The 26,219-nt window shown below is 40.7% G+C and overlaps 1 protein-coding gene and 1 long non-coding RNA gene across 2 annotated transcripts in view; one reads left to right on the forward strand and one right to left on the reverse strand.

Moving 5' to 3' along the window:
• The window catches only part of LOC116646860, a 57,146-nt gene that overhangs the window by 18,511 nt on the left and 12,416 nt on the right, over positions 1-26,219 (forward strand). The gene's annotated exons all lie outside the window — the stretch shown is intronic.
• KBTBD3 (kelch repeat and BTB domain containing 3) overlaps positions 5,230-26,219 on the reverse strand; it is a 36,560-nt gene continuing 15,570 nt past the window's right edge. The window contains exons 2-3 of the mRNA XM_032427802.1: positions 17,280-17,524; positions 5,230-12,990 (exon numbers count right to left, since the gene is read on the reverse strand). Of these exons, the coding sequence (XP_032283693.1) occupies positions 11,388-12,990; positions 17,280-17,500 (1,824 nt within the window). The 5' untranslated portion in view covers positions 17,501-17,524 and the 3' untranslated portion in view covers positions 5,230-11,387. The remainder of the gene's footprint in view (positions 12,991-17,279; positions 17,525-26,219) is intronic.

Raw genomic sequence — 26,219 nt, forward strand, 5'->3', positions numbered from 1 at the left:
ACCAGTAGAATGCACAAGTGGTGTCTGGGACCCCGACGCTCTGCTGTGTGTCAGAGGGGAGTCAGCCCCTGGGGAGGAGGCCGGGCCGACCTGCTGGGGGAGAGGCCCCAGACACAGCCCCACGCCGGCCGGAGCGGCAGCCACGCGTGACTCCTGAGTGCTTGTCGTGGGACTGTAACTGAGAAACAGAATCTCTTTTAACAGTTTTGATCTGTATTGTTTTCGATGTAAATAGCCACATGTGGCTAGCACTTCCTGCAGTGGACAGCGCTGTCCCGGCGGAAACAGACCACGTGGACGCAGAGGCCACACGAACGGGAACGGAGGTGTCCCACTGACGGCCAGCCCCGTGGCGCCAGATGGGGGAGGCCCCCAGCCCTGGCTGAGCCCCGCCAGCCACCAGCGTGTGGAGCAGAGACAAGCCGTCCCTGCTAACCCTTGCCCAGCTCCCTGACCTGCAGCAGCATGAGCAAGAAGGTGGTTTTCAGCCATTAAATTTGAGGTAGCTTGTCACGGGGCCATGGAGGTGGCCAGTAGGTGACTGGTGGAGACATGGTGTCGAGAAGGGCCTGCCATCCAGTGAGGGCCTGCCACGTGCCTTTCCATTCAAGTGATGGTAACTGTTACTACCCCGAAGTGTTGACTGCACTAGGTCCCAGTGGAAGAAATTAAGGTGCTCGAGGTAGAATGGGCAAGGAGAAACCATTCTCACTTAGTAAGGACTAGGGTCTTCAGGTGCACCGCTGCTCAGAAAAATCCCTGTGGTCCCGTGGAGGAACAAGGCAGAACAAGGATGTCTGGGTCCTGCCGCTGCTTTTGAGGGGCTCTTCTTTGGACTCAGCAGAACCTGTGAGTCCTGCTCCCTCCTACTCCCCACAGGACACCCTCCTGTTCTGTTCTGTTTTGTTTTCCCTCAAAGACAGACTGTCATAACTCCTGGCCTTGGTTTTCAGTGTAGCCCACTGAGGGCCAGAGGGGGTGGCGGGAGAGCGGGACTGAGCAAGGATCGGTTACAGCGGCTGGCCTCCTGACTGCTCTGAGAAGCACCGGTTTTTACCTCCCACCCCCCTTGCCGTTGAGGTGCTGACTCCGCATCCTATAGGTTCCCCTGGTGTCCCTGGTCACGTGGAATTGATACTCCTTACCTCTACTGTCGTTTACTGCCCCGATGCTGCATTAATTACATCTGCAGGATCAAGGCGGGCCCGTGAATTATTAATGAAAGGGATCATTATACCTGAGTGGAATTTTTCCCTCCTCACCATCCTCATGCTGCATTTCCAAAAGTCCATCAGCTGACCTCTACACCCTTTCTTAAGTCTGTGCTGTTTTGGTGAGGATGTACTTGGGGAACAGATGAGAAACATCTTGGGGAACAGATGAGAAATGGTACCCTCTCTCAATTGGCCAGGTGAAAAAATACCAAAGTTGTACTCTGCATAATGTGTGACACATTATATAGGGATGGATACATATCCCACAGTAGGACATTATTGAGAAGATTTTGAATTTTGTTCATCCAAAGATTTACACATTTTTCTGCATTGCATTTTGTGCAAATAAACTATTCAATAGATCTGAGATTCCTTGTAGACTGCTAAGAGCCTCACCCATTTTAGGGCTGTGCTAGGGTCCTGGGATCGGCTTGTCTGACCCCTGCTCATGCATGTGCGGGGGAGTGGGCTCCACTCTGTCTGGCATCAGCCACAGGAGCTGAGCTTGCACTCGAGAGCTGTGGGTCAGGGAGCGAAAGGGAATTCTCATCTGCACGGGGCAGATGTGTAAGTCAAGGCAAGGGGAAAGAAGGGAGAAGAGGAGAAAGACAAAAATGGGGCTAAAAACCCAATCTGGAAAAACGGGCAGAAGCAGGAGGATACTCAGGAAGTTCAAGGAGAACAGGGAACACATCTGATTTTCTTGCTATTATTTCTCCACGCCTAGTACGGTGATGACACACGGCGGCAGGACAAGAAGTGGCTGTTGAAGGACTAGAGTACTAAATGAGAAGCTCGTGGTTGAACCTAGGAAGAGATATTTAGGGCCAAGTCCAAGCTACACTGTGCATTAGCAGTGTTCTGCTTTGTCCCATCCTTTCCCCTCTGCCAAGGTAGAAGTGGTACATCTTAAGATTTAAAATTATATCTCTAATTGTAGGATTTAAGACTGGTAGCATGGTGAAGGGTTAGGGGAGGTTGGTCCTGCTGAAATGAAGCAAGAAAAAAGAGTGGCAGGAGACACGGACGTTTATTGAGCATTTCCCATCAGCAAGCGCCGTGTCGAGCACGTCACACACATTGTTTTGTTTAATTCTCACAACAACATTTTGCGGGAGGTACAACCACTACCCCAGTGTTACTGACGAAGACGCTGGGGCACAGAACGTTGAAGTGACTTCGTCCAGCTGCTTTCAAAGCACTGCTGGTGGTAGAGCCTCGAGCTGGCCTCTCCCCTTCCACCACCGTACGTTTCCCGACTTGCTTACTGATAAGAAGTACTTGCAGTGCTTATTGAAAATGTGAGTTCCCAGGACCCGAACCTAGAGCTTACTAAATCAAAATAACCAATGGATCTTTAACTGGCACCCTAGATGATTGGTTTTGTGAAGCAACTTTGAGGAACACTGCGGACACTGGATGTTCCTGGTAGATATCCCATTACTAAAATTACTGGTTAGAGCTTCACTATGTCACTTATCCACAGAAGAAATTTAGATGCTTTGAGCTGTTGATAATTTTCTTTGTAAAAATTCCTAGAAACAAGAGTATATATTAGTTTGTGATTGTAAGAGGAACGTGAACTGTATTTGGATGGAAGAATACTATGGTAACATTTTATTCCCATTAGGAATAGATACAAGGTGAATACTATTTGTAAAAGAAACAAAAAATTTACTGATTTGTTTAAAGGTTGTTTAAAAAAGATCTATAAATAGTTTGAATTCCAATTAATGTTTCATAACATAAAACGGTGGTTAATCTCTAAAAGGAAACATTAAGGCTAATTGGATTTTTAAATCTGAAAAGCCCACAGGGATAGCCTTTTCTTGATTAAAAAATTTAGCTCATTTTACAGCATACATTTTGGTCAGGGTGAGGGAAGGGTAATTAACTTCCCATGGAAGATTCACTAATTAACACTAGAGCAGAATCACGCTACACAAGCCTTGAACTTGGAGGAAATGCAAAAATATTTATCAGGTGCAGTGCAGTGGAATCTAACACTATAAATACTAGGATGATCTGTTTAATATTAATGCCTAAATTCTATTTTAAGATAGGTTCCACAGATTTCTTAAGTTTTTTCATGAATATTATTAAGTTCGCTATCTTGGGTCTAGTTTCATCAAGCTTTGTGGAAGTCTTTAAGATTGCAAAATTTAGTAAGTGCAAACAGATTTTATCCTGGAAACATGGGTTTTATACAAGTATTTAAAAATACAGCCTGCAGTTTTTAATTAATTAAGGCTCATTAAGTAGATTGGTTTAGTGCCACATTGCCTAAAAATCCAGTATTTCGTAGTTTCAAAAACTTCAGAGCACTTTATAAACATTATTTTGACTCTATAGTCATAGTGAAAGTAGTATTACTTTTTAGGATTATTATTTTTTTCTGTAAAATATACATATAAGTCAGTTAAAATCTGTACATTGGCTAAGTTGCTACAAGTAGTTTTTGCTAGAACATATTGCACACTTCACATTGTAAATGCATGAGAGCCTATAGCAGAGTAGTTAGTAACTCCTCGTGATTGGAAAGGGGAGGAACTGCTAGTTTAAATGTTCTTTGCAGTTTATTTTCTGTAAATATGGAGATTACATTTTGTCACTGAGGGGCTTTTCTCTTTTATTTTTCCTATGGGGGGAGCTGGGAGAACAAATTCAGATAGAAATAGAATTTGGGGAAAGAACTTCAAATGGCAGTACATCAGACTGAGATTGTTAATCATTCTGTTTCATGACATAAGAACAAAGCTTCCCTGGGGGCCCTTTGAGTATTAAAACGTTGACCAAGAGAGGAGACCTCCTATTTGGGGGCAGCAAACCTGATACCTGGTAGCAAGCTAATTCCCTAGTGATACTTTTGTTTCTTCTTTCCTTTTTCCTTTTTCCTTTTTCTTTCTTTCTTTCTTTCTTTCTTTCTTTTTTTTTTTTTTGTGAGAAAGAGAGCGAGCAAGCAGGGGGCAGAGTAGTGGAGGGGCAGAGGGAGAGGAAGAGAGAGAATCTTCAGCAGACTCCACGCTGAGCACAGAGCCTGACGTGGGGCTTGATCTCATGACCCCAAGATCGTGACCTGAGCCAAGACCAGGAGTCAGACGCTTAACCAACTGAGACACCCAGGCTCTCCTACCTTTACGTTTCTAGTAAGTTTTGGAAAGTCTTCTGTGTAGGGGATTAAAGAGAAGGAAAGGAATCCAGGTTTGAGGGCAAAGAAGACGAAGGCAGATGGGGAATTGGAGGCAAGAAGGGAATGTCTGGAGCGGTAGGTCTGGACCAGGGGTTAACAAGGGAGTGCCGGAGAGCCTTGGAAATTTGGAGAAGGCAGCTGGCCTTACGCAGTCCTGTGGGATAGGGACGGACTTGGTTTTTCAAGGGTTGGATTTCTGAGGAGGAACTCTGTTTCCACCTGGACAGTAGTCCAGAGAGGGACCTGGGAGCCAAGTTTAAGGTCATTAGTAAACCACAGCTCACCACACAGGAAAGCCAGAGACATGAAGGAAAATGGGCCTGTGCAGAAAGAGGAAAAATGACAGGAAGTGGAATTGAGAGATCTGTGCAGTATAAACACGTGAACAGTCTTTCCATGGTACCACGCAGTCTCTCACGCTTCAGACCCCGTTACTAGCTTCCCCCAGGCATCTGGGCTTGTGAGCTCAGGGGGGAGGCTTGTTGCCCAGAAGCTGGCAGGGGCATGTGTGCCTCGTGTCCAGGGGGGCAGGGGTGGCCAGGTGCATGGCCCTGCATATCCAGCTTGCTTCTGCGGCTGTCGTGTGGCTCACGGACCTTTGGTCTGCTCTTTCTGAGCTCCCTTAGGGCCCGGGGGATCTCTCACACACCTGTGACTCCTCTGAAGTCTAAGGGGTGTTGTGTTCTCTCAGACGGGGGTGTCTGCCTTGAAGTGCATGCAGGATCCGTTCTCAAGCTACAGAGGCCCCTTCGGGCCCTCCCCCCAAACTTCCTCCACCACACTCTGGAATCCTGAGACTCATCAGAGCACTCAGGGCATCTGGGGGAGGGAGGTGGCAAGAAAATGAGAACCTCAGCACCCACCTGTGTCTACCGCTTTTATCTCCAATAACAATAAATACACACAGAATGTGTTTTTCTGAGATACATTTTAATAAATTATTTTACAGAATTGAAATGTTTCACTACATGTTAATATGGTTCACATGGACCTGCAAAAATGCTGATTTTATTTCTCAAAGCATATGGCAAAAGCCCACATTCCACTAATAGGGAAATGAAGAAAATTATTTGTGTACGCAATGCCCGGTGGCTTGGAGCTCTAGCTCCCCGAGTGCGGAAAGTGTCGCTGAGACTGCTAGGCTTTAATGGGGGACGAAAGTGGGTTGCACGCCCGCGAAGGGAATTTGCAGTCATTGTCTTATATATGATCGTCTTTGAAAGGAAACACAGAATTAGATATTATAATTAAAATTCACTGACAACAAATAGTCCCTAAGCACTAAAAAAATCAGGTGGATAAATGACTTTGAATCTATAATTTTACTTTCAAGAACTATACATACATTATGCAATCGTACACGTTCTCCCGAGGTGGGCAGTGCACTGTGTAATGCAATCTCGTGGTCAACAAATGCTTTGTTATTAACTTTTCCATATACTAACAAAAGCTGCAGTTGTGTAAATTACCTATCCCAATTTTCTCAGACTTTAAACATGAGAAAGATCTCAAATATTACAAAAAGAACACATACATTCATAAATAACTAAAATACAATGTGATAGCATTCTAAGATGTAAAATCCTAAAGTAGATCAAACCATTTCCTTTATACATGAAAATAAGTTGCAAGATGTAGTTATAATGGACCTATTCCGTAACAATATAATTGTAACAAATCTATTTTGTTTCACATATTGGCTCAACAGAATATCAGTTTACTGGATGTCTTATTATATGAAAGCACTGTGCTAATTGCTAGGTCCAGACATGATGAATATAGTGTCCCTATTCCTAAGAGCTTCCAATTAAATGAGGAAGACAGACATGTAAAGAAATATTTACACCATAATGTGATACTCAGGGAACTGTACTCTGAATTATCCCAGCAACCTCGTTACCCTTGGAACCAAAAGCATAATTTGGTGAGCTAGTTAGATAGCTATGGTAGGGGATGTTGTGAAAGTTGATGGGATGAATAAAGCTACCTGGCTCATAGCATTATTTAACAATGGCATCGTTTCATGGAAATAGCCTGCTGTATCCAATCAGACTAACGGCATAGGTGAAGCTCCACACTTAGATCGTTACTACCTTAAAGCTAGTCTTTATTGATTAGTAAGCTAATCGTCCTCCCATTAACCACCAAGGATGTGACTGCTTTGGTTTCTGTTTTTTTGTATACTTTTTAAGGTCTTTATCAGAAGTGCTTTTAAGAGTCTGAAACCCGATCTAATGACAAATGATTGAAAGACTTATTAAAATTTGGCTTTAGAATTCCTCTCCCAGAAAATTGGTGTTTGTAGTTATGTTGATGATGGTGGTGGTGGTGGGGCGGGTGGTTAAAAGGAGAACCCAGCAAGGCTCTATCTAGCTCAGAATGGATTTATAAGAACTAGAGAGCTGGTTCAGGGACTAAAATGCCTGAATTATTGAGAGCTTCTGCAATGCTCGGCATTGCTCAACCCACCAAAAAGGCGAGAGAATTGGGATGGGTTTTCTGAGGCACCTGTACGAGGACAGACATGTAACCCCAGCTGTTGTGGCAGGTTTTAAAGTGCTAAGCATTTCAACAAGAAGGAAAATGATGCCTCGCTTTTAGAGGGGAGACATGCTACTGTTTCAAATACTGGTGGGCACAGCTCCCTAGGACCAGGGGCGGGAGGTTATGCTGGGAGGCCGCGAAGCTTTCAGTGTGAGCAGTAGTGGAACTTTTCAAAAATGAAGGCATCGAGCGCTCTTCCTGAAAGAACTGAATTAGAAGTTGAAAAAAAATCATCTGTCAGGGTGAATCAGCTGTCAGGGTGTTTTGGCATTTAGAGGGGTTTCTCTCTAGCACGTCAGAAGCTGTGTTAGATTCTAAGGCTATTTTCAAGTTTGAATAGGAATCTAGGATTTAGAAGAGTTATCTTTTGGTAAGTGTGTAATAGTATCATCCTGTGATTATATTCCCTAACTAGGTATTAAATTTGATTAAGCATCATCGTGCCATCAAACAGAATTGATTTATAAACACATCAAGGTTTTTAAGATATGTTCTTTTAAATCATATAATCTTTAACTAGAATCCCTACATTTAACTAGACAGCAACATTTGCAGCACAATAGGAACTAATTCAGGAGAAAATTTTAGGTGCTGGTCTTTCAGTTTCTATTCTCTGTGAAAGAATGTGCACCTACAGTAGAGGGGGGGAAACTCCCTATTAGCAGTGCACTAGAAATGTCAGCACCATTTACAGATTTTTCCTGAGTGATTTAAAAAAAAAAGAAGAAGAAGAACAAATTCTCTTCAGTAAGACTGCTCTTGAACGGGTGTAGGTCTGTTGAAACCTTGAGCATGCAGAGCCACTGAAATCAAGTTCCTTAGAACCTAAAACGCTAAATACATCGGAGGAGGAAGTCATCAGCCGTATGTCAGAAAACTAGTGAGATGGAAATGGGTAAAGAGCGTGTAGAAATCTTTGGTTGTCTACTGCTGTGTAGGAACTTATTGGGCCAACCAACTGCCACAGGGCATGTCTGAAGACTCGTCTTATTCTGAATATGGCTTTGCAAAGTGGAGTCAAATGATTTCTTACATTGAATGGAAATTGGCTTCCCTATACATTCCAGCCTTTCTTTTTAGGTTGCCCTCCGGGGCGGCCCACCGGAAGACATTTTTGAGCTTACATTTTCAATTCTCAATATAAAAGACCTTCCAAACACGGGATCCAATTAAACTGAGAAGGAGGACCTGAAAGTAACACTACCTGGTCCACAATATACCTAATCATCAACACTATATTTACTGCTTCCTTATCTCAGAATGTCAATACACGTTTCTCTCTACTTGAGTCTGATTTTCTAAACGGTGCCCCTTGAGCTACGTACACTGTGCACAAATCCAGTTGCTCTTGATATGTGGGAAAAATGGAATCGTGTTGCGGGATGTGGTCACTCTCAAATCACACTCTCGCTTTCCAGGGTAGCATGATTGAATACTGCTGTGATAAAGACTCCTTTCCCATCCAGAGCTGGAGTTGAGTGTTCTGGGGAGGTAGTGAATTTCGATTATGCTAATATTCTTCATACTGCTCAGTCTGACAACCAATAGATGAACAAAAGGTGCTCCACATTTTAAATCAAGTTTGTAGGTCACTCCAGGAGTGTCCATTAACTTTGAATTGATCTCATATAAATGTTGAATTTAATCATCTTTATATATAATAATGCCATATAGCTTTCAATTTTAGAAGGTGTTACAATATTAGAATTTTTTTTTTACGTGCATAATCCAAATGATAAAGGATTTAGGAATGTTTAACAGAATTTTTCCACAAGAATGAAAGCAATCTGGGTAATGAGCACAATGATTTTGTCTCACAATGCAACGTTGGCTGAAGGAGGATCATGAAGGGAAAGCAGACTTCAGAGGAAAAAAAAAAAGACTCAGGGAAGAGGCCATAGATAAAGGGATGTGTTATTTCCTCTGACCTAACTTTACAGACAGGGATACAGCTCTTTCCGGGGGTTCTGAGAATAAGCTTGAGAGATCAGAGACTTGCCTGTCAGAGATCCAGAACGGAGGGTGAGGCCAGAATGCCAGGCATGGTTCTCGGACAGTGAAGCCAGGGATCGATGGGCAGGATGAGAAAGATACAACCAGTTCAGTCACTGACCACGCGTGCATGTGGCTGGGTTCCCCAAGGATGTGGAACACAGACAACCCTTTGTCAATACGGCAGACAGATAATGTAAATGTGACACCTTTATAAGAAGATGCAAAATTAGAGAGAACAAGATGCGTTATTACTGGAGCCAAGCCCAGGACAGACTGCAAGGACAAGGTGGCAAGGACAAAGAACAGTAAACAAAGGAAGAACTTAGGGGTGACGACCGGACAGAGTACTTTCCTTGCCGTTGTAGGCGACACAGAGCACTCTGTTGCAGATGGAAAGGGATGGCAGTGAGAAAAAAATGATTAACAAGTAAACTGCAGCAACTGTAGAAGAAACGCAGCAAGCCTTGTGTGTTAGAAGGTGTATGAGATCATATGCAGAGGGAGCGACCTAGGCCTTGTTTCTAGAAACATTACCAGGAATCAACGGCCAATGAGAAGATGGGCAGACGTCAAGATAATCTAATAATGAAACAAGATCAGGAAGGGATTCTCTTTCACCTTAGTTTCTTTCTGTAAGAGATTAACAATTCCTAGAGTCAGTAATTAAAACAATATTTATTTTAAACATACTTTAATTATTTATATATGTTTAAATTAACTGTTCAGTAAATCCACAGATAGGTCACCCACTGTGTTATGGTCTTTCTTAAATAATTTGTTTCCAAAGCCACAAATATGCACACAAAAGCCTTCACTGAATTTTTTTTCTTGCACACACACACACACACACACAGGAAAGGGCAGAGCCAACTTAGGAAGGAAGGCCAACAATTCTACAGAATACTTTTTATGCAACTGTCATCTGATTAGGGACAGTCCGATTTTGGAATTGCATGATCATGTAGTCTAATGTCCTGTTCTATTTTGAAAAAAATATATTTGAAGCTTACGATTGCATAAACTTATATGGTATAATAAATGGACCTTTATTTAGGTATATTTCCACTTTTACAGCCTAATACGGCTATATCTTCTGAACTTACGGAAGAAACATACTCTCTTGCAACACAGAATCATCCTACCTGAGAACAAGGATGACTGACTGATACTCTTTCTTTGTTTGGGTTAAAGATGACTAAGCATCTAAACAGATACATCAGGTTGTAAATAAGATCAATACCAAAAACCTAGTCATTTTTAAAAGAATTTAGAAAACAATTCACTATGAATAACTTATGTAAGTAGTAAACCAACACGGTGCTTTAGAGTTGGTATATATCATCAAAGAAAACTGATATGGTACTGATTTAAATGTTGAAATTTCTTAATTAATTAATTTGTCCAAACTCAAATTTGGACATTTAAAAATTTAAGAAATGCAACATAAGAATACACTTATCTAGAGGTCAGATTTCCTACATCCTCAGTAATCCTGGAAACTGGCAAGGATACAGAAAAAGTATTTGAGGACTACCATATCAGAATCCAGGAACTTCACTCAATGGGTTACGTGTTAAGATAGACTCAGATTGAGTGTAACTTAGAACTAATAATTAAATGAAGAATGTTAATTTACTGAGCCTGAGCCACAAAATAAGAAAGATATGATATTGCTAGAAATTGAAAACAACTAACACTGAGAACTAATAGAATCAGCAATTTTAAAAGCATTTCAGTAATTGCCATTGGCATTATGGCATTATATCATGGAACATTATGCTCTTAATGAAGAGTTGAATCATAAAAAAAAAGTCAAGCCATGTTTAGTGTACAGCTTAGAAGCCCAGGGGGAAATACACTGCATTTTAGAAAAGTGTACCCGACGAAAAACAAAACAAAACAAAAAAAACAACAAATGGTGGGAAAAAAACGAAGGGCTTAAAAGAAGCTAAGCCATGATTGGAAAGGATAGGAATTCAGCCCCTCTTACTCCTGTAGTAACGGGGCAGGCTTCTTACCTCTTTGTAATTTAATTTTCACTTCACCTAACATAGTGTGCAAATAATCCATTTCCACTACCTAAAGAGATTTTTCCCGTCTAGATAGTAGAAATCTGTGAACACCGATGTGTTCTTACTGGTCTTTCATGGATAAAGTACTCTAAAAATCAAGACATCGATGCCTATGAGTTTTACTTACATATGAGGATACTAAGTATTCTGGATTCTCCACGATTAAATTATATTCAATATAATGTCTGGTAAATGTACTTTGTATTTAAAGTTTCTGGCAACTGCTAAGTTCTATATGCTGTACATTCATAGTGATTCTCTAACAGATGGTACATTTTACTTTGCTAAGAGGTAAAGACCTTGGTACCAACTACAGGTTAACAGATTTACAGTAGGTTTCTAGAACTGGAATCATTTTAGACTGTACTCCTTTCAGAAATGATTAGAAAACCACGGGTCTCTGTATTTATTGAACTGAATCACCTGGCAGTAAAATTCAGTTAAGGCTCTTGGCATCGGTGAGACTTCTTCCCATTCAGATCTACTGCTGTGGTAGACCTGCACTTCATCTGTGATTTCATCTGGTGCGTAATCACCACCTAAGATATAGATTTTATCTTCGATCCCAACTGCACCTGCGTTAAAGCCTGCACATTCAAAAGAGCCTTCCCCCTTCCAGACGCAAGTATCTGGACAAAAACTATACACCTTGTAGGTGGAAAGGTCACATATATACAGTGTGCAGTTGACCGGGACAGCTTTAATCAGGGTTGCATGAAAAAACTGCCCGAACTCTGCTACCAGTTCCGACCACTGGTCAGTGGTCGCGTTGTATTTAAAGAAGCAGTCGAGTGATGGGTTAAAGGCATCTGTAATCTCTACCTCTGATCCAAGAACATAGATGACATTCTGGCATGCGCTCGCTTCGGGATAGTATATGCCCCGGGGTAATGGGCTAACAGATAGCCATTCTTTGGAAAGAGGGTTGTAAGACTCAACAGCTAAGAGACTTTTAATGTCCTGAGACCCTCTGGTCTTCCCACCAATGACAAATAATCTATTGAGAGCCAAAACTGATGTGTGCATGGTTCTTGGTGTCTTCATAGTTGATACTAGGAAGAAATCGTTTTTCACCGGACAGTAGCACCAGGTCTGATCGGTCGCATCGTGATAGGACTCCGCGATATGAAGCCGGACGGTTCTGCAGCATGGCCCTTTGCAGCCTCCTGTCAGGAATATTTTCTCTCCGTAACTAGACAGACTAGACCCTGGCAAATCGATCAGATGTGACTGTGGCAGCACTTTCCATGAGTCACTACTGATATTATAGCAAAATGTATATTGGTCGCCTCCATTTTCCTCAGTTTTGTGAACAAATATGTATTTTTCAGTGGTGGATGGCCGAGCATCAGGGAAGAGTCCACCAGAACCTTGCACACACTTAACGGCATCCGTGACCATGTCAAAGCAGTTTGTGCTTTTGAGTAAACACTCTTCGTTGAGCAGACAGTCTTGAAGGGTCTCCTCAGATAACTGATGTAATCGTACTTTTTTAATCAAATAAGGCAGATGCTTTTGCCTCGATTCTAAGTTATGTTTGGTCCAACTAAGGACAACTTTCAGGACAGTTTCTTCTTCGGGGACATTTAACTCATCTGACTCCAGACATTTTTGCAGGACTCCAAAATTCATCTCTAAGAAATCACTGGACTTAAATAGCAAGGAGAAGTGGTTCTGTACAAAGTACAGTGCGTGACTGAACAAGCGGGGAGAGCCGTAGCTGTCTGACAGAGACAGTAACTGCAGACAGTTGACAAGGTTAATACTTTTTATTAAAAAGTCACTGCAAGCTTTGGCTAGGAAGGAGACTTGAAGAAATGAGGACAACTGGAAGAACATTTCCACATTATCATCTGTTATCTGTGTTTTCCCGGTATAGGCGTAGTCAAGGAACGCCTTCACGGCTTTGGAGGACAGATTAGTGATGGTGACGCTCCCACCGTCTCTCTCTCTCATGTTCACTTCAAACATAGCCCTGCAACAGTAAAGAACACAGAAGAACGAGTGGGAAGAGGTCATTCCCTGCTAGTTTTCAACGTTACCTTCTAGACGCTTCCTTGACCCTTAGCTTGATTTAAAATATATTTCACACATGTCAAGTCTGTATTTATGAAACATTTTAAAAGCATCTTAATCAGTTGTTTTAATATCTAGAATAGTTGTGTACTGCATTGTTTATCTTTAAGACATATTTGCCACATAACTCCCATACTGCAAAATACACAGACTACAGCTGAGCTACCGCACCTCATCCAAGGAAGGCTGTAAGAAGATTCACATTTTGTAAACTAATTTCATGCTTTTAAATATCATTCATAAAATTAGGGTAAAATCTCTCTAATGGCTGAATTTCCTTTTTTTATGAGTTAATTAGTATCAACTCTGCAGGTGATAACTAGAAGTACTTAAAATATATAATGCTTCTGGGTTTAGGATGTAAAAGTATCTTGCACGGTAATTTTCAGTTTGGCAGCTGTGAAACATGTGGAAGGTGGAATGCTGTGAGGTATCAGATGTCTCTAAGGAGTCTGTCTGTGTGGGAAATCCACCAAACGAGATATATTAAATACACGTTGAAAGAGACATATTTCATGCAGCACTTTAGGAATAAAGGGGAATGTGATTTCATGGAGCTAAACGCCAACCCAAAAGGCTAAAAGTAAGTTTTCGAAGAAACAGTCACTGAGAGATGGAGGTGGTCCCTAGATTTGAGTTAGAGCAGCCTGAGTTCTTCTGAGCTGTAATTCATCACCACCTGGCCGAGGGGCTAGAGTCTAAGGAAGTGGGAACTTTTGGGGCTCAATTTAAGTGAAAATATAAATTATTTGCAAATGTTTGGGCAGGAGACTAAGACTTATTTTACTATTGGTTTTGGTAGACCAATCTTGGCACCCATCCTTCTGTTGACTTCACATCCAGAATGATTCATTTTTACACAGACTTGCTATGGCGGTTGTCAGTGGTCCATCGAGTGGAGGCTGAGCTGAAAGAGAAAGAGCTTCAAGAAAGAACTAAGGACCACCAGTGGTTGCACCTTCGGCAGGACTGGAGTGACTGGTTTGGGTTCTGGCTTAATACTGGTTTGCGCCTGTACCAGAATCGTCCAGGATACCTTTGTGAGCAGTGCCCCGAGCTACTCAAGTGCTCTGGGGGGAACCAGTTTAGTTCCTCAGGTCTGCTCTAGAGGGTAACCAAAGCTATTCAGGAAGCACTAGTATCCCACTGAGAAGTACGAGGGGCCCTCCAAATCCGGAACACCCCTCAGGACAAGGAAGGATGACAAAGCGCCTTCCCACTAGGCTACTGGGTTCTTCTTAATCCACAAATGAATACAGTTACACAGACGACATACATGTTCTACATCATGTAGGGTATTTAAATAATGTTAACCTAGCAATATGAAACTCTGATGATAATTATATTGGATTATGAAGACATGGATCATCAGTTTAGGGTAATATTAACAGCCTGACCTCTAGAATCTGGCTGCCTGGGTGGGTATCTGGCCATTGTCACTTATTAGCTGTGTGACCTTGGGGGGGACTTCATTGTGCTTCAAATTCTTCATCTGAAAATGGGGATACTTGTAGTATCTATTTCACTGAGTTTTCAGAGGCATAAATGAGTTAATCAATGCAAAGTATTAGCTACTATCATTATTTTAAGAAAATGTTTTCTGACAGATCCTATATATTTTTAATTTATCACCAGCTTCCACATTTTCTTTGAGAAGACACAAGTAGGATCATATTTCTATACTTCATCCTGTTCATCTTTAAAGTATCCAGTTAACATCCATCTCAAATTTACCATATTATCATAAAGTGGTTGTACAAGATGTGTGATTCCTCTTCAATCTTCTCTCCATTTTACATCTCATTTTATAACTTTCATTTTCCAAAATCATTATAAAGTGCACTTCTCATGCACTGTACACTTTCCTGCTATTTTATATTTTTCCTGCCAGTATTCCAGTGACTTTGATAACACAAATACTATGAATTGGTGGCCTCATCACCTAAGAGTGTAAATTACAGAATTTCAGTCTTTATTTGTACATATTTTTATATGAACTGTGTATTCCTTTAGTAAAATACTATATATAATAAAGGATCTAGGTCATTATAAGACTGCCATTTGTGTTACTTCAAAGCAGGGAAAAAATTTTAAAAACATATTTATTGTTCTGTTTTTTTAACAGGATTTTTAAAAAATTTAAAGCAGGTCCATAAAAGTTAGGAGTAGGCTGAACAAAATATTGTGGACAGAAATTATGTGCAGATACATTTAATTAATAAATAACTTCTACATGAAGAGTAGAGGACTGCCAATCCAAATGCTTACATGAACTTCTTTTTTTTTTTTAAAGATTTTATTTATTTATTTATTTGAGAGAGAGAGAATGAGAGAGAGCAAGCACATGAGAGGAGGGAGGGTCAGAGGGAGAAGCAGACTCCCCGCTGAGCAGGGAGCCCGATGTGGGACTCGATGTGGGACTCGATCCCGGGACTCCAGGATCATGACCTGAGCCGAAGGGAGTCGCTTAACCAACTGAGCCACCCAGGCGCCCCTACATGAACTTCTTATTTTGTTAACATGATTGGGAAATCAACCTGTGTGTTTGCACCAGATTATGTCCATTTTTTGCTAGGTTTGGAAATAACAGTAATCATAGCATCTAGTGTTAGTTGAATGTAGCAGACACAGTACTAATCAGTACATATACATTACTTCATTTAACCCTCATAATGACTCTGTAAGTTAGGTTCTCATTTATTGTCTTAATTTTTACAAATAAGGAACCTGAGGCCTGAAGAAATTAAGTCACTTGCTTCAAGTCACGTCTGATTAAGTGGCAGAACCAGGATTTAGATTTAGGGCCTGTGTATTCAGAGGCCAGGTACTTAACCGTTACAGCATCCAGCTTCCTGTCAGGAAGAGGTGACAGAGGGTGGGGGAGCAGAATGGAGCTACTAGGAAGAAAAGCTGGAGTAGAACAGAGCTGGGAAGAAACTGGTGGAACCATAGAGTGGCAGAGCACAGGGACAGTGGGGGCCCCAGTGGAGTTCGAAGAATAGCTTAGGTTACCTGAGAGAAGACATGACAAGAACAGAGAAAGAACTAGTGTCTGGGTAGGGCGAAGGCGTATCTTCCACGTCCCTGGTGGGGTGGGACACGGCACTGAGCCACTGCTCCCCACGCAAGCAGGAAACCCCCCAGGAACGGGAGTTTAGCAAGTAGTGAATATCAATACACTTCTGCGGATTCACTCCAGAGCAACAGGGGTGAGGTCTAATCAGATGCTGGTGGCAAAATAGGAGTTTAATTAAGGATTAAAATCAGTATAAGCTAACTTGCATCTAGTGTATTTATATCTTAAATCTTACTCTGTTTTTATAAATTTTAATTACTAGAGATTTAAGTCATCCTTATTTAAAATAAAAATTGTTTCTAAAACTGAACATAATGCAAATACAGCAATCAGGATTAAATTTATTGCAGTGTGACTGGGAGGGCTGAAGACCAGGATGTCACCAAGAGAGGTTTGTGTCTGACCAAGAGGCCTCACAGGATGGTATGACCTTGATGCAGTTACCGCAGTCCTAAGGTCATACGTCTGACACCCTTGCAGAATCAGAAACCCACTGTTGCCACAGGGGCTTCTAACAGTGTTATGACTAGGACATTCCCTGTAGGATGACCTACAAGGGGAACCAAGTTATATTCAGAAGGTTGCCTAGAATCAGAACAAGTTGGGTGTTCTCCACAAATGCTTCTGGAGGTACCTTTCCCCTAGAGGAATATCTTTGTCAAAGAGAGGAGAAATCTTGAAATCCTCTGTGTGAGTCCCTCTCCCTTGTATAACCCACAGATACATGACTGAACTCAGTTTTCCTTTCTTTTGAACTATATTTCCATTTTTTAATCCATTTGTCCTCTCCTTTTTTCCCCTAAACAGTGCAGTGCAAGAACTCTCCCAAACAAAACTGACTCTAGATCGAAAAAAATTTTTTTTTCCCCCAGAACATTTCAAGGGACCAATGTTCCATATAACTTTAGGAAATGCTGACCTGGGAGGACCTGAACCATTAAAAAAGGTAGTCATAAATCTTCATATTCAAAAATCACTAGTTAATCTAGGTTCTAAATAGTTTTTATTTTAAGAATTAAAAATTACTGTTGCATGCTCCTGTAGGGGAGAAATTCAGTAGTTATGAAACATAATAACACAGAATCTGAAGCACAGACAGACAAGTGAAGTACCTGAAAAAGTCACTGCACGCTGCTAAGACACAGCGATGACATGGGATTATTTCATCTTTCATGATTATTTGGAAATCATAAAAGACATTTTGTTCTCTAAAATTCTGCAGTACACTTAAGATTTTCTGTCCATGATCTTCGGATACAAGGAAGTTGTTTTTCTTCTCAGATGGAAGTCCGTTACATGAGTTTCGTTGATTGCAATGATATGAATTATCCATAGCCAATTTCCTTTGTTCTTAGAACTGGAATGGAAAAGAAAAATCACTGCTGTGGTGAGTCCTGATGATATTTCAGATCCAAAGTCTGTTTAGTGTCATTTACACTGAGAACAACTATAACATAGTAAACCTTGTTCTAAACATTTGTTTTCATGACATTTAATAATAAATTTCTTTGGAATTTTTATTAATATTGAGATTCCTGGAATAAAAAGTATTATCAAATAGAAGGATAAAGTTCAAGGCTATATAATTGTGTCAAATAGCCCAATTTTTAAGTTGTATGTGCAGCTCACATAGGCTCTCACTACATGACTAGTCTTGTTACGTGTAAGAGGTATTATTTACCCAGTAGTTACCACATGGCTGTATACCCAACACATCCCTGTCCCCTCCCATCCATTTTCTTCTAGCAGCAAAGAAGATGTTAAAATATATGCCTTCTGGGGCTCAACTTTTCAGAGATAAATGACTGAAAAGGACCAGAGTGTTAGACTGTATTAACTAGTTATGGCCTTTAGTAAGGAAAGAAAGGCAAGCATTGGTCCAAGTTGGCCTATTTGGATGCCTTTTATTTCTTTTTCTTGTCTGATTGCTGTGGCTAGGACTTCCAGTGCTATGTTGAATCAAAGTGGTAAGACTGGACCTCCTTGTTTTGTTCCTGACCTTAGAGAGAAAGTTCTCCATTTTCCCCATTTAGGATGATATTAGCTGTGGATTTTTCATATACAGCCTTTATTATATGGAGGTATGGTCCCTCGAAACCTATTTTGTTGAGGATTTTTATCATGACTGGATGTTGAACTTTGTCAAATGCTTTTTTTCTGCATCTATTGAGATGATCATATGGTTCTTATCTTTTCTCTTATTGATGTGATGTATCACGTTGATTGATTTGCGAATATTGAACCATCCTTCCTGGCAACTCAGGAATAAATCCCTCCTGATCATGGTGAATGATTTTTCTAATGTATTGTTAAATTTGGCTGGTAGTATTTTATCGAGATTTTTGCATCTATTTCATCAGGGATATTGACCTGAAGTTCTCTTTTTTAGTGGACTCTTTATCCTGTTTTGGTATGAGGGTAATGCTGGCCTCATAGAATGAATTTGGAAGTTTTCCTTTCTTTTCTATTTTTTGGAATAGTTTGATAAGACAGGCATTAACTCTTCTTTAAATGTTTGGTAGAATTCCTCTGTGAAGCCATCTGGTCCTAGACTTTTGTTTGTTGGGAGTTTTTTGATTACTGACTCAATTTCTTTGCTTTGGTCTGTTCAAGTTTCCTATTTCTTCCTGTTTCAGTTTTGGTAATTTACATGTTTCTAGGAATTTATCCATTTCTTCCAGGTTGTACAGTTTGTTGGCATAGTTTATCATTAAAATTCTCTTGTGATGGTTTTTCTGTGGTGTTGGTTGTTATTTCTCCCCTCTCATTTGTGATTTTGTTTATTTGAGTCCTTTCTCTCTCTCTCTCTTTTAAGCCAAGTTGGCCTATTTGAAAGCAGGACAGAAAATAGTATAACTTTACTTAAAAAGGCCTTTTAAGTATAGTTAAAGGCCAGATCATTGTGACTTTCCCAAATTCAGTTCTATGCATACAACTTTACCCCACCAAAAAGCAAGGAAGTGGGAAACAGAAAGGAAAAGAAGATTGGGAAACAGGGGAACCAGAGAAATAGGGAACCTTGGTTCTCTTAGTATGTTTTTATTCTGGTCATCTATTGCTTTGCAATTCACCAGAAGACTTAGTAGCCTATGACAACAATTTATTATCTCTCGTAGTTCTCTGGGTTGAGCTGTAGCTTCTTGCTTGGGGCTTTCAGATACTTAGAGTCAGATGGCAGTTCTGGCTGAAGTCATCTGAAGGCCTGACTGGGCTCCAGGTCCAGTATGGTTCCTTTTTTCACATTTCTGATGCTTCAACTGGGATGGCTAGAACAGATGGGTCTCTGTCTGTCTTTGTGTGTGTCTCTCTCAGTTCACTTTCTCCATGTGGCTGGCTCACAGCATGGCAGTCTCAGGGTAGTTGGACTTCTTACATGGTGGCTTGGTTCTCCCAGAGGGAGTGTTTCAAGCCCAGGTGGAAGCTATACATGGAGAAGTAGTCTGAATGGTCCTAGAGCATCAATTAAAGCTCTAGTCTAGGACTGAGACCATCTACTGCTATGTTGTCCAATACAGTAATCATGAGCCATGCATCACTATTTAAATTTAAATTATCTGATTAAATTAAATAAAAAATTTAGTTCTTTGGTTGCTCTAACAATCATATTTTAAGTAATCAGTAGCCATATGTAGTGTGATGATTACTTTTATGTGTCAACATGACTGGGCCATGGAGTGCCCAGATATGTGGCTAAGCACTATTTCTGGGAGTGTCTGTGAGGGTGTCTGTGGATGAGATTAACATTTGAAGTGGTAGACTCAGTAAAGCAGAGTGCCCTCCGTCATGTGAATGGGACTCATCCAGTCCTTTGAAAGCCGGAACGGAACACAAGGCCAAGTAAGAAAGTATTCTTTCCGTCTGTTGGACTGTCTTGGAGTTGTGACGTCAGGCTTCTCCGGCCTTTGTACTGAGACTCAGGGCTGTCACTGTCCCACTGGCTCTCTTGCTGGCTCTCCTGGCAGCATGTCGGCTGCAGATCTCAGGGTTTCTCAGGCTCCATGATCACAGAAGCCAGCTTCCTATTGTCAATCTGCCTGTCCGTCCATCTCTCTAGTTGGTTCTGTTTCTCTGGAGAACTGCACTATCACATACGGCCAGTGGCTATTACATTGCACAGCAGAAATCTGTAGTATTTTCATCATCACAGGAAGTTCCACTGGGTGGCTGATGTACTGCGTGAAGGGCAGTGTGTGCACACATGCATGGGAGGGAGAGCGTGCACAATCGGGGGAGGGTAATAGGATGTGACTGGCAGTGTTCCTGGAAAAATAAACTCCCTGCAGTGATTCTGTGAACAGCATTCTAAAGCAGCTGTAAGGAGGGAGACATAATGAGAGTGGGCGTCATGAAGGGAGAGAGATAATGAGAGGCTTGGGGGCAGTTCCAAAGAAAAGGAAGGCAGAAAACAGTTGCAGCAGTCAGAGTTCTCTAGAGAAACAGAACCAATGAACCAATAGGCTACAAGTCTACTGGTTTTGTGTACACACACACACACACACACACACACACACACACACTGGTACATGTAGTTTTATAGGGTGTCTATAAAAAATAAGGACTTGGTTCACAAAATTATGGAGGTTCCAAGATCTGTGGTTGGCAAGCTGGAGACCCAGGACAGCAAAGGGTATAAGTTCAAGTCTGAAAGCTGGCAGCCTGGAAACCTGGGAACAGCTGATTTTTCAGTTTGAGTCCAAAGGCAGGAAATGACTGTCTCAATGCGGCACTCAGGTAAGTTTTCTCTTACTCAGCAGTTTTGTCCTATCCAGGTCTTCAACTGATTGGGCGAGGCCCACCTTCATTAGGGAGGAAAACCTGCTTAGTCAGTCTGTCTATCCAAGTGTTAATCTCATCCAGAAACACCCTCATAGAAACACCCAGAATAACATTTGACCGAATGTCTGGGAGCCCTGTGGCCCAGTTAAGTTGATATAATAAATTAATCATCACAACATTCCAAATCTTTACTTAAGAATGTTGTTAATATGTGACCTAAGGCGGAAAAGAATATATAACCCCAAGTTAGAGTGGGGTACACAGATAATTATATACAGCTACCATCCCAAGAGTCATTCCTCACCTCACAAGGCATGCCTCTTAAGTCACTTGTAAAACTCTGATTTTAAAATTATGGATGTTTTTTCCTCCTTTTCTAGTAACTATAAATCATCCATCTTCCCAGGGGAACGATGTAATGTGAGGTAGTAGGATGAGCAGGGCTTCAGAATCAGACAGATGGGCTCCAGCACTGCTCCAGCACTTTACTGGGGATATAGTTGAGACAAGGAGCTTCTAGTCTTTGATTCTCATTTTTTTCTTCTATAAAATAGGGATAAACTGTACCTGTCCACAGTTGTGTTGTTGAGAAAGGTAAAAATAATACATACTTTAGCATTTAGTATATGCTAAGTAAGTGAAATTTAGTATTTATTTTCTACTAAAAATTTAACATAAAAGCCAAGGAAATCCCTTAATTGCCACTGATCAAGAGGTTTATATGCATAATAAGGTGGTGGGGGGAAGAACAGGAGAAGCAGTCTCTAATAATTCCTAAGGCATAAGAGAACAGTTGAACACAAGAGCTATCCCTGTAATGTAGTTTATCTGGAGCGCCAGGATCAGGTGAGAGAAAGACACACTGGTTGAGACTTGAGCCAGCCTCTCTTACTGACTCCATAATGCTGGAAAGGAACATATAAGGGGAAAGGCCAGGGAATATGTACAATACACAAAATGGTACACAGAGCAGATAACCAGCATGATCTATGCTAGACAGACAGACATGACTTAATGCTGTGCAAAGGATCACAGCATCTTCTCAAGCACACAATGAGACCAGGGTATATCTCCTGGTCTGTTTTTCAAGTCTACTGATGGGCTGGAGTGTCCATAATCTGTAACAGCAACGTAGGGTCTCTCCACAGCTGCCTCAGAGAACCACAGAATTGGTGGGGAGACTCAGGCCACACAGCCTACATACCCTTTGGAACTGCTCTAAATCCTCATCCATTTTGATATGTATTAAATCCCTCTGATAGAGGAAGTTAGATACTGTAGCTGGAAAGATACATTTATCTCCTACAATCGTAGACTCTTCTTGGTTTTTAAAAGTTCTCTCAAAGTTTAGGATTATTGGTGCTGACAAGGCTCTGTGATCCCCATAGGACAACATAAAGCAGAATTACTACCTTGGCCTCCAAGCCATTTAGTCAGGGAGAGAGAGGAGAGAACGTGGCTAGATGTTGAATACTGGTTTCACAACACTTCGTTCTGTATATGATTATGTATGTGTGTGTGTCTATACATACAATTTAATTTTAATTTTAAAATATATTTTTTATTGGGCATTAAAAATATCTCTGTTTTTCAATTCTTTAATGTGGTCATAATTACCAATGGACTACAAAGTTTAAGTATTATCATTCTGATCCCCCCACCATAACTCTATTCTTTTTGGATCTCCCATTGAGATGAATGTCCTCTATATTCCCCAAGCCAGACACTTGGAAGTCTTCCTTCACCAGCCATATCTATTTTAAAACCACTACCTTTTCTTCACCCCTACTGCCACTCTTTGAGGTAAATGTCTCATTGTTCTCACTTGAATTGCCTCCTCTCCGATCTTCCCTCTTCTGTAAACTTTTATTGAATATCTCCTGGGCTTCAAACCTGCTCAGGCATTGGGCATCTAAAGATAAAGGAGTCACAGGGTCCCCGCTCTTGCCGGCTCACAGGCTGGTGTGGAGAGAAAGAAGAAACAAATGAGCGTCTTAGTAGAGATATGAAGAATGTTATGGAGGCAGGTGGAAGGACAAAGCTCAGACTTGTTCTCAGGGGTGAGGAGGACAGAGCAGAGAGAGCAGAGAGGGGAGAGGATGGAGGAAGACATTCTGATGGTACTTGAGCTGTTAAAGAAAAATTAAAAGATGATTACCAAAGAAGGTGAGAAAAACATTTCCAAGAGAGAAAAACTGTTAAGTGCAGAGGCATGGATGAAAGAGTTATCACAGTCCCTTGGGAGAAACACATGTTGAGGAGCAGAGATCGGGCAGATAAAGGCTGAAGTGGTAAAGGGGGGCTGGCTCATGCAAAGTTGCATACCATGCGAGGGGGCTTGGCTTTCATTCCAGAGGTAATGAAGAATATTTAGAAGGACTTTAAGTTGGGGAGGCATTACACCATGGATTTACATTTTAGAAAGATCATTCTACTAGGAATATCAGCAGTAAATGACTAAGATGTGGCTCTTATTCTCATGGAGCTTACTATCTAAGGTTCACTGGCATGAGTAAGGTAAATTTAAAAAGATGCAAACACTTGTTTTTGTTTTTTGGGTTCTTTTTTGGATAAGAAATAAATTGTTGTTGTTAAGCCACTGAAATGTGTCTTACAGCAAATAGGATTATTTTAATTAATGCACATGAATTTTAATCCCAGTAACTCAAGCACATTTCTTAATCTAAGTATTTAGCGGTTGATTCTTCAGTGTTTTCTGCATAAAAATGACATCATTTGTAACAAATGGGGCTTGTTTTCTCTCCTATTTTTTACAGATATTATTTTTTCTTTTACTACAGAAGTAGCTAAGACCTCCTGTACAATGTTTAATTAAGGCAACAATGGTTTGCATACTTTTTAATATGTAATTTCTTGGATTAAATCAATTATTGACGCTCACAGTTCACAGGTCACAAGTGAACCCAATGATATATGTATACAGTATTTTTTATTTCTGTGACAAATAATGTAAGTAAAACCACTTAGTAGAAACTTTCAAGTATCAAATTTATATATTTGCATTATGCATAGGTATTCATTTTGATGAAGCTGTTATAAGTTCAAGCCTGTCATGTTTACTCCATATAGAATGGCCAAGCAGAGAAGCTGAAATTTTCTATTTTCTTAACTTGGTTTGAGTACTTTTGTATATGTAGACTTTATTTAATCATGATAAAGTTAAGTGCTATCAACGAGAAAGGGTGCTGGAAGGTTTATGAAGGGGAACTCAATTCACAAGATAACTAAAGCCACTGAAATGGATAAAAATCAATCAAGGAAAATAAATAAAATTAGTAAAGAAGAGGGCCAAGAATGGAACACTGAGGATAACTAACCTTAAGGGATAGACCACTTAGTTGAAGAATAATTTGTTTATGACCAGCTACCTACCAGGTGATGGTCTAGATGAGCTGAAAATATAGCGGAAAGTACAATTTGTGGAAGACACAGGTGACAAAGTTCTATAGCTAAGGAAGAACTCACAAGGAACAGGGACAGAAATGGAGGAAAAGTAGGAGAGGCGGTGGAAAGCAAAGGAAGAGAATTTCACATAGGAAGTAGTTACATATCATCCAAAGCTGAGGAAATCTCGGATAAGGTAAGGACTGAGAAGACATCACTGATGATTTGGGGGTGGGGTGAGGAGAGGCCACATTACAGTAGCTTAAAGAGGAAATAATGGACACAATTTGGATAAATTATTTTTTAAAGAAGTTCAGTGAGGTAGGGACTTGAGGAGTAGGTGAATTCTAGGAAGTTTGTTTTCTTTTGTTTGAGATGGGAGAAACCTGAGCACGTTAACAGACTGAGGAGAAAGTGGCACAGGGGAGGCAGATTCTGAGAAATGATTTTAACAGTCCAAATGTGGCATCTATGTCTATGTCACAAAGCAAATCTTTCTGGGCCTTAAACCAATAAATCATAGAACAATACCATATGGTAAAACTTCCATTTCTGTTAACAGGTAAACATTGATAGTCAAATAAATGGTGAGAGACTCTTAACTTTTATAGTTGTAACATGATATAAAAAGCCTGAAGGCCACTCCACATGATGTCAGTGGAGACCTCGTGGAGAGCAGTAATGATGTGCCCCTCCCTCTCCCAGCCACAGTGGTATCAGAGGATGCAGAGAGGGGAAACTGAACTCCCAACTCTGTCCGGCAGCCCTCCTTTCCCAGGTGTCCACAGAGATGAGGTGGAAAATCCGGACTTCCATCCCAACCTAGCAGTAATGAGGTGGTGACCTTAACCCGACACAGCAGTGTCAAAAGACTAAAACACAAGATTTAAATATTATCTAGAATCTTATAACATAATATCCAATATATCCCAAACCAAGTATATATCAAGTTGAAAAGACAATCAAAAGACACCAACAGAGATGACACAGATGTCAGAATTATCTACCAAGAATTTTAAAGCAGACTTCACAGAGATGCTTCAGTGACCAATAACAAAGTCTGTGTGATTTCAATTCTTTTAAGTCATTTGAGGTTTGTTTTGTGCATCAGGATATGGTTACTCTTGGTTTATGTTCCATGGCACTTGAAAATAATGTGTGTTCTTTTGTTAGGTGGAGTTTTCTTTCTTTTTTTTTTTTTTAAAGATTTTATTTATTTATTTGACAGAGAGAGACACAGCGAGAGAGGGAACACAAGCAGGGGGAGTGGGGGAGGGAGAAGCAGGCTTCCTGCGGAGCAGGGAGCCCGATGTGGGACTCGATCCCAGGACCCTGGGATCATGACCTGAGCCGAAGGCAGACGCTTAACGACTGAGCCACCCAGGCGCCCTGTTAGGTGGAGTTTTCTATAAATGTGATTCGATTCTGTTGATTGACAGTGTTGAGTTCTGTGTCATTTCTTACTATCTTCTTGTTCTATTAATTTAAGACAGGGAAGTAGTAAAGTATCCAGCTGTAACAGTACATTTGCCTGTTTTTCTTATCAGTTCTGTCAGTTTTTGCTTCACATATTTTGCAGCTCTGTTGTTTGGTACTTAAGACAATTAGGTTTGCTATGACTTCTTGGTGGATTAACATGTAATATTCCTCTCTGTCCCTCATAATTTTCCTTGCTGACATCCACTTTGTCTAGTATTGATATAACCACACCTGTTTACTTTTAATTAATGCTTGAATAGTATATTTTCATCCTTGACTTTCAGCCTACTTATATCATTCTATTTGAAGTGAATGACTTATAGAAAGTATATGAAGTTGGATCATTTTAAAAAAAAAAACTATTCTGCTAATCTCTGTCTTTTAATTAGTAT

The sequence above is a fragment of the Phoca vitulina genome, unplaced genomic scaffold (genome assembly GCF_004348235.1).
Source record: "Phoca vitulina isolate PV1807 unplaced genomic scaffold, GSC_HSeal_1.0 scaffold38, whole genome shotgun sequence".
NCBI classification, from domain to species: Eukaryota; Metazoa; Chordata; class Mammalia; order Carnivora; family Phocidae; genus Phoca; species Phoca vitulina.